Genomic DNA, 9,994 nt, shown 5'->3' on the forward strand with positions numbered 1-9,994 from the left:
AGATAGATAGATAGATAGATAGATAGATAGATAGATAGATAGATAGATAGATAGACAAAATCTTTTTGTAGTGGCAAAGAAACTAAGGAGGTGCCCATCATTTGGGTAATGGTTGGACAAAATATGGTATATGAATAGAACACTATGGTGATGTAATGGGCAGCTAGGTGGTGCAGCAGATAGAGAGGAAATGGCAAACCACCCCAGTATCTTTGCCAAGAAAACCACAAATGGAGTCATGAACAATCAGGCAGAACTGAAACAGCTGAACAACAAAACATGGTGATGTAAGAAATGAAGAGAGAGACAGTTTCAGAGAAAACTGGGAAGATATGTATGAAATGATGCAGAGCGTAGAGACAATAAAAAACAATTTGAGAATATTAACTATATGTTATATATAATTAACATTATAAAAATGAACTATTTTGAAAAATTTAAGAACTCCGATCAATGGAATAAGCAACCATTATTTCAGAATACTGATGATGAAGAATGCTACCTACTTCCTACAGAAAGATGATAGATTAAAAAGCAGAATGAGATGCATATTTTTTGAACATAGGCAATGAGAATTTGTTTTGCTTGGCAATGCTTATTTGTTACAAGGATTTTGTTTTTGTTTTTTTCTTTTTTTTCCAGAGGAAGGTGGGGTAAGAGAGAGAAAAATAAATGCTTGATAATTAAAAATAAATTTTAATGTAAACAAAAAAAATCAGATCCAGGAAAAAGAAGCTCCTCTACAATATACCAAAGATCCAACAAGATGTTATTTGAAGAACTTCACTGAGGAGAAAGTGATTCTGGATGATCTAAGGTCTTTTCTAGCCCAAAGTATGGATTCCTATATCTAAATGACTGGTGATTGATAAGAAATCTGTCATCTTTCCGTCCTACTTTTGGCCAGTTCTAATTATTGAGAAGTTTCTTTCTTTACATCAAGCCTAGATTTGCCTGTTTGCAGTGTGAATAGTGGATGAAATACTGGACTTGAAGTCATTTTAACTTGAGTTAAAACCCTGCCTCAGATACTCATCATTTGTGTGACCATGAGCAAGTCAACTAATCTCAGCCTCAGTTTCTTCATCTGTAAAATAGGTATAATAGCACCTACCTCATAGGGTTGTTGTGGGGATTGAATGAGATAATATAGCTAAAGTGCAAACCTTAAATTGCTATATAAATAATGTAACAACTACTGCTACTACTTAACTACTACTATCACTACTATTATTACTACTACTACTTTACTACTGCCACCACCACTACTACTAGTTCTACTACTATTATTACTACTACTATCACCACCACCATCACGATCACTACTACTTCTACTACTACCACCACCACCACCACCACCACTACCACCACTACTACTACTACTCCTACTACTCCTACTACCACTACTACTACTACTACTACTACCACTACTACTTCCATTCTGCTTTCCCGGTCAGACCAGAATAAATTTAACCTCTCTAAATATTCTCTTCTCCAGGCTAAACATTCCCAGTTTTTTATTCTAATCCACCTATAGGCTGACCTCAGAGCCTTGTACCCAACCATTTTCTATATTTGTGTAATCTAATTGTATTATAACCCTCTTAAGGATGGGGTCTTCTATTTTTGTATTCTCCACAATGCCAGCCCTCTAAATATACATTTGATCAATGCTTTTTGAATTACTAAATGAGCCAGTGCCACAGACAGACTCATTTCATCCAAGATACAGTAGCCCCCTTCCTATTATCTACTTCCTCTAAATATCCTGCAGAAGCTTGGGAGCAATCAGCCACCACTCACTTCAACTGCTCTTGGCAGCCCCAGTATATCTGGAGAGCTCTTCTCTCCTCAGCCCCAACCCCCATTACGACGGTCAGCCTGCTCATTTCTCCCACAACACTCCATAACATGGTCTCCCCGCAGGAGGGGCCAGAGTTACTGTCACTTCCATTTTAAGGATATAAACCTAAAGGGCTTGATTCCCTTCCTGACTTTACACACTTTCATGACAAAGGGCATATCTTGAAGCTGGGTATCACAAATACCATGTCAGTCTAATGGGAACTTCCATCAACCTCAAATCAAAAACACATTGGACAGATACATAGTTGCTAAGAATAGCTTACCTTCAAGATAGCTAGTGTGGCCATGATTCAACTAGCAACAACAACAATAATAATTGTTATTAAATAATAAGTGACTTTATTTAGCCCTTTACAATTTACAAAGTGATTTATACATATTATTTCATTTGGTCCTTGCATCAGCTCTGTGAGGTTTATCAATTACCACTAATGGAAACTCCGATAAATCTAATGGTAGCCATCTCTAGGAAGGGATGGGGGGAGAGAAGAAAAAGGAGGAAAAAAAAAAGAAAAAAAAAGAAATTTACATGATGTTTATTATATATTTAAAAGGACTAACAAGTTGTACATAATAGACTTGCAGTTGCATGTGCAAGAATTTTTGTTATATTATGTCATGGAAATGCTTGTTTTATTCCATAAATTAAAAATTAAATAAATATAAATTTTTTTAAAAAGTAAGGTAACACAGGAATTAGGTGTCTGATGGGGATTTGTAGTCAGATGTTCTTGACTCGTCTAGCAGTTCTATTCACTCTGCCTTGTGCATCATAGCTATTTAGTCACTTAATGTCATTAAGTGATGAATTAAAACAGAAGGAAAATCTTAGGATAGGGTGCTCAGCAGGAGGACTAGACTGAGAAAATGACTTACTGTAAGGCAAGATAGGATTTCTCCAGTCTCTATGATCCTTGCTGCATAAGGGAATACAACACCCCTTATAATGCTAAAGTACTTGTCATGGAATACTTGCTAACCCCACCCATCTCCTCAGACACCTTGAGGAGGAGCTGGAGAGCATCAGCAAGGAAGATAATAGGGAAGGAAGAATTTTTGGCACCTAAAGGAAATGAATTGGTGAAGTAATGATGACAAAAGGCAAGACATCTCGCCTCTCAGGTCTTCCCTTGTTTTTCCATGACTGCTTTTCATGCTGCTTTCTGCTGCTCCTAAGAGATGTTTTCATGGGCTGGCTGCCTTCCTTACTAGGTTAGGTCCTAGAACTTCTTGGCCTCTGGGCCTAAGGTACAAATAGATGTCTGGGAAAGCGTAATCCACTTCAATAATGTTTTATGTAACTATTTATGAACAAACCCAATTTAATATTGATTCAGCACTTTTTATATGGAAGGCAGTTTTGCAAGGCATTGGTAATATAGATACATATGACAAAGGTCCTGTTCTCAAGGTGCTCGTAATCTACAGGTGGAAAAATGTCCACAAATAACGGTGATAAAATGGAGTTTTTGATAAGTACAAAAGTAAAGGGCCAGAAGGCAAAATCTGAGGAAGACGCTATTATGTTCTTCTGGGGCAAGTGTCAAGGAAGCCTTCAAAGAGGAGGTCTCATCTGAGTTGGCTCTTGAGGGGAGGTAGGCAGAGACTTCAAAAGATGGAGATAGCTATGGAGTATGAAATGAGCAAAGGTATGGAGATAAGAGAGGGCAGTTAGATGGACAGTGGATAGAGGGCTGGGCTTGGAGTCAGGAAGACTCATCTTTCTGAGTTCAAATCCTGCCTCAAACACTTACTAGCTGTGTGATCCTGGGCAAGTCATTTAACTCTGTTTGCCTCAGTTCCTTCCTCTGTCAAATGAGCTAGAGTAGGAAATAGGAAACCACTCCAGCAGCTTTGCCAAGAAAACCCCAAATGGGGTCACAAAAAGTTGGACACAACTGAACAACAAGAACAAGAAGGACAGACAGAGAATACTTCAGTTTGATGGGAAACTGTGAATTAGACTGCAAAGGCAGGTTAAAGCCAGACTCTAGATGGCATTAAATGCCAGGATCTGGAATTTATACCTTATTCACTAGATAACAGGGAGCCACTGGAATCAGAGCAAGGACTTAAAGAACATATTTGAGGATGCAGACTAGGAGGCAACACCAGTTTGAATGCTATTACAATAGTCTAAATGTGAAGAGATGAAAGCCATCATAAGAACAGAAAAGAGAGCATCAATGAGAGATACTGCCGAATTAGAATTGATAGTTGTTTACTAATTGGCTATATGGGGTGGTAGTAAGAAAAGAGCCAAAGATGGCTACAAGATTATGAAACTAGATGAGTAACAGAATGGTAGGATCATTAAAAGAATGAGAGCTTTGAGGGCAGTGGAGCCAAGTGATGGATTTTTTTTTAAGGCTTGGAGGGACCTGACCCTATTTGTAAACTTAGGAGAAGATGCCAATAGAGAGGGAGAGATTGAAGGTGCTTAAGAGAGAAGGATGATTGATAGAGCAAGGTCACAAAGATAATAGGATGGGCTGGAATCAGGCATAGAGGGATTAGTCTTGGGAAAGGCGTCCTTTTCCTCTGAGGCTGTAAGGAAAGAGGAAAGAATAGATGAGAGCACTATGATTTAGAGTAGTGAAGGAGGAGAGTTAATGGAATTCATGCCTCAATTTTCTCAGTAAGTAGTAGGTGAAGTCATCTGTCCTGAGAGAGAGTGTGGGTATAGGCATAGCTAGGGACTTGAAAAGTTATGGAACAGTCATTGTGGGGAATGGGATAGAGTCAATAACAGGTACATAAAAAACACATTCATATTGCACTTTAATTGTTGTTGTTCAGTCGTGTCTGACTCTTTGTGACCCCAGTTGGGGTTTTCTTAGCAAAGATACTGAAGTGGTTTGCCATTGCCTTCTCCAGCTCATTTTACAGATGAGGAAACTGAGGCAAACAGGGTTAAGTGACTTACCCAGCAGCACATGGCTAATAAGTGTCTGAGGCCAGATTTGAACTCAGAAAGATGAGTCTTCCTGACTCCAGGCCTGGCACTCTATGCACTATGGTGCCCCCAGAAGCCTTACTTTAAAATTTATGAAGTGCTTTATTCTCAAGAATCCTGAGATGGAGGTAGTAGAGGTCTTATTATCATTCCCCTTTTACATTTGAAGAAAATGAGTTTTGGAGAGGGCAAGTGACTAATCTAAAATCAACTAGTAAGCAGCAAAGGGATCCAATCCTGCCTCTAAAGCTAATCCTTTTGCTTTAATGTGCAGCAATGAGGACCCAGTGCAAGCTATAAATCTGTAAGGGATCCAGTCAGTGTAGTTTCACAATTTTCTCCATCAACGTTTGGCCATTTAGGAGAAGGATTGGATGAGGCAGATGGTAGCCTGTTCAATGATGGAAGTAGTAATGTTCAGTGATGGAGGGAGCTTAATGGAGGGAGAAAGGGATGAAAGGGTGAAGGAGTATTATTGCAATGGTTCACCTTAAGGGTCAATTAAAGTAAGGAGAAGCCAAAGTTAGAATGGCTGAGAAATTAGGAAAATAAGGACTCAAGGTCACAGAGAGGGTGAAGAACAAGTTTTTAGGGGGTAAGGCTGTGGAAGAGGTAGAATCTTGGAGGTGAGGCAGTTATGGATGCTGGGAGGATTTTGTATTATAGTAGAAATTCCCTGTGCAAATATGTTAATGGTTTATTTGGTTTTGAGCTAAATTTTTCTCTAATTAATAAATGATTGGCAGCCATATCATAGAATGTGTAGATTTATTTTGTTTTTATATCACTTTTACTTCCAAATATATCTCCTCCTCAAACCAGCAAGACATTCCCTCATAACAAATAAAATAAATGAGGAAAAAGCAATTTATCAAAATCATTCAACAACTTAACAGAATCTAACAATATGTGCAATTTTCCATAGTCTACCTTACCCCCAACCTCTTCAAAGAGGGGAAGGGAATATATTTTCTGAAATTAAAGAATTAAAATTGAAGGTCACTCTCTCTAGTGAGGAGTGGGGAGGGAGGGAGACAGTTTGAAATGTAAAATGAAACAAAAAAATAAAGAAAACTTTAAAAAAAATTAATTTGAAGGTCGCTCAAAGGACAGCGTATTAGTGCATGGGGAGAGTGAGCAGGCCAAAACATATTACCACTGAAGTACTGAGAAACAGCATCGGAATAAAAGATGTCATCATAGAGATATATAACTGAGGGAAATAAGGATGGGCTGGTCATGTATCTAGAATGAGGAATAACTAGAAGACATTGAGATTCACCATTCAATGTAAGCATATGGGCATAAATCAAATGGGACAGGCAGGCAGATAGAAAAAAGGGCTCATACCAATGAGTTCACATAGGCCTATCAAAGTATTGAAAAAGCGAATGTTTGTTTTTGTCCTGTGTATCCAAGGAGTATGCACCTCTGTTTTCAAGGAAAAATCTGTGATTTCCTCAGTACAATTAGCTATGATGCACCCTTGCCAATATTTGAAAGCTTATAGGGTTTAAGAACAAGATAGTTCTGTTGGAACTTTGGGGTTAGCCTCATCAACACTAGTGATAGAGAGCTCAAGTCCTCTGGTAGAATGTGAATTTGGAAGACCATATATGGTTATATTGGGCAGCTAGGTAGTGCAGTGGATAGAGCACCTGGCCTGGAGTCAGGAAGACTCATATTCCTGAGTTCAAATCCAGCCTCAGATACTTACTAGCTATGTGACCCTGGGTACTTAATCCTGTTTGCATCAGTTCCCTCATCTGTCAAATGAGCTTGAGAAGGAAATGGCAACCCGCTCCAGTATCTTTGCCAAGAAAACCCCAAAGTCACAGTCAGACATGATTAAAAACAACTGAACAACAACAACATAGTTATAGCATCCATAAGAATCAGAGAGATTGGAATGAAATCCATTTTGCCCCAATTAGTGAGCAGGGAATGGAATTGGAAGGAAATGGAACCACATGTTAAGAAAGATAATGGTTAGTAGGTCTTGCTAAACTTTATTTCGTCCACTGCTCAGCACAATGTTCTGTGTTGGACAACCTTCAGTCACTTCCACTATTGAAAGGGTTAGAGAGAAGACAGGAAAGAAAATAGTGTTGTTCTTCAGCTATTTTCTGGGTTGAACAGATGCTTTGGGTGTCAGTCCAGGAATTAAGGAGATGCCATTTGTAACACTGCTAGATATATCAAGGAAATTGCTACTCTGAAATCAGCAACAAGGGATAAAAATTCAAAATTCACAACTTCAGATTATAAAACAATATTTTTTCAAAGGCAAGAAATAAAATTCTCTGAAGTTTCTAGCCCCCTTCATTTTATTTTCTGAATATAACTTAAAATGTGTTAAAAAAAAAAACAACAAACCAGTGATTCCCCATGAAAACCCAATAATTTTGCTCTTATGTTTACCATGAGATTATGGCTTACTTAGGGAAGAAAAACTTCTGTTTCAAGATACCATGTTGTCACTTTGTATAATGGCTAATGACAAGAGTTTTAATCCTACTTTTACTTTTCATCAAAGAATTAGGTTTCAAAAATCAGTTTGTGCATAACAGATGAAACTAATCATTTGGATGGAGTAAAGTAACCAGAGTAAAAATGCTTTCTAACAACTACAGCATATTTCATAAAGAAGATTGGTTATTTGGAAACCAACTTCTCCATGAGAAATCACAAGAGAATGTTGTATACAGTAACAGCAATATTGTTTTAAGAATGACTTTGAGCAAATAAGTTATTTGACTATTATAAATACCCAAATTAACTATTAGCAATTCACATCCAGAGAAAGAACTGATAAATAGACGTATTTATAAAATAATTTTACATATATACACACATTATATATGCAAATATATGTGTATGTGTATTTGTGTGTACATATATGTGTGTATATATATACATATACATATATATATATATATTTGTGCCTAATGGTGGCCATCTCTAGGGTGGGGGGAAGGGAAGAAAAAAAAAGAAATTTATATTATAACTTTGTTGGATATATAAAAGAAATAGCAAATTGTACATAGTAAATTTGCAGTTTCATATGCAATCTTTTTTTATTATATTATGTTATAGAAATGCTTGTTTTATTCCATAAATTAAAAATAAAATAAATTTAAAAAACAAAACAAACATTAAGTGCCACTGTGTCAGAGAACTGAGGAAAGAGGAAGAAGATATAAAATACAGATAAGACAAAGTTTCTTTCCTCAAGAAGCTTCCATAGTCAACAGGAGAAGATCTTAACTTACAGACCTATAATACTCAAAGCCATAGGACCAGTGAATGAAGAGAGCTATAAAATGAAATAGGCTTAAAGGGGAAGGTATAATCACAAGAATAGTAAATAGTAATAAATTCATATCACAAGGCAGTATCATATTTGGGAAACATTCTTCACTCTTAAAGAACAGCTAAGAAATTTTCTGCAATTTTTGCAATTCTCTACTTTCCTTTTCGATTAAGCATATTGTTACAAAGAGGAGTTTAGCTTATCCAACTTCAGGTGGAATGTTATCACCAACTAAAAGTATCCAGAGGCATCTAGGTGTGGTCCAGTCACCAGAAAAATGAGCTAAAATAGCCATGCTTTCTACACCCTAAGAGAACTTACAAAATGAAAGCATTACTATCAATAATGATAAATATGTATGAGGACACTGACACATGTACAACTCTATGGCAAACAGTACAAACAAAATACAAAATTACAGTATATCCAAATATATTTGGCTTAAAGTAACATAATTTCTTTCCACATTTTGGAACATTTCCTCAGGTACTCCCCAGGAATTTGTTTGGTCATTATTTTAAAAGTTCTATTAATAGTTCCACCGTACTGTTTCATTATGCAGAGCTACAGACAAGTGAAATATAGGTGAATATTCAAGAACCAGGAATCATGTTCATTTCATCATTGAATAAGCTCAGAACTATGTGTCAGCATTCCCATACAATGACCATCAGGACTAAATTTAGCGTGTCAGCGGTAGCTAAAACCATGAAGTAAATTGCTTAATTGAGATTTCATTGACTTAGTACTTGCTCAAAAATTTTAATTTGTAAAGATGTTCCAATTTTAATTATTAATGTGCCAATTTTAATTATTGAATTAAATTTGATTATTTGTTTACAAAAAAACAAATGCCTTTCAAGAAATGCACTTCACATTTATACCTATTTCTCTATATACTTGTGTAAACAGCCTGCGATTCTAGAATCTTTGGTGCAGCCTTCAATATGTTCATGATCAGAAGGAACTTTGAAAATTCAGCCTAAGAAGGCAAGTAAGTAAAAAAACCACCTGACATTTAATGGCATTTTCTTGCTGAGTAACAAGCAATCACCGAATTTGGTATCCCTTTTAGTAGATGTTTTTGATATGGCAAATTTTATACCCCTACTCCATTGGGAATTTTGTAATGCTACATCCCTTTGGATGAGAAATTATCCCAAAGTAACTTGTTCTAAATAGATCTACTCTTTGAATTTCTTTATTTTTTCTTGTTCTGAAATAAATTCATATCCAGAAAACTTATTTTCTACAGAGGAAAATGAAGGCAAAAAAAAAAATATTTGTTGGAGCCCTGACAATTTTTCTGCCTTTTATATGAATTGGTTTGGTTAACTTTATAAAAGGAAAAAAAGGCAAGAAAAATACTGTTTAAAAAACAAACAAACAAACAAACCTTGACTTTCTGGCTAGTAGGAAAAAAATACTCACACTATCCAAGGAGACATTGCATGAGAAATACGATATACCACATATATAATTTGTCGTGGGGCAGTGGCATCAGGTAACATCACCAGATGAAAAGCAATTTCGGCTTTTAACTGTACTCTGTTCCCAAGGCTTATTTCAAGAAATCCAATATCACCTTGGCTATTTTTTCCCCGTTTTTTCCTTACCAGCCTGCATTGGATAATTCCAACTTTACCTGTGGTGAGAGCCTCTGCTGTTGCCACGTGCATGAAGGTGTTGTCACTGACTGGCCATTTTTCTGCTGAAAGCACGAGTTTGTCTAGTCCTCCAAGTTCTTTCAATTCCTCCTGGATCTTGGGGCCTAAAACACTGTTTTCCCGGCTGATGTTCCTGTACCCAAGAGCATCCCCCACACCTCCCAGGAGCAGAGCAGCCTTAAATTTGTCCAT

At 36.8% G+C, this 9,994-nt stretch overlaps 1 protein-coding gene across 1 annotated transcript in view; it reads right to left on the reverse strand.

Annotated features, from left to right (window-relative positions):
• The window catches only part of LOC114046209 (protein ADP-ribosylarginine hydrolase-like protein 1), a 46,471-nt gene extending 36,477 nt beyond the window's left edge, over window positions 1–9,994 (reverse strand). Inside the window, exon 1 of the mRNA XM_027866458.1 lies at window positions 9,781–9,994. Coding sequence (XP_027722259.1) covers window positions 9,781–9,994 — 214 coding nt within the window. The remainder of the gene's footprint in view (window positions 1–9,780) is intronic.

The sequence above is a fragment of the Vombatus ursinus genome, unplaced genomic scaffold, assembly GCF_900497805.2.
Source record: "Vombatus ursinus unplaced genomic scaffold, bare-nosed wombat genome assembly UNPS02014781.1, whole genome shotgun sequence".
In the NCBI taxonomy this organism is placed as follows: Eukaryota; Metazoa; Chordata; class Mammalia; order Diprotodontia; family Vombatidae; genus Vombatus; species Vombatus ursinus.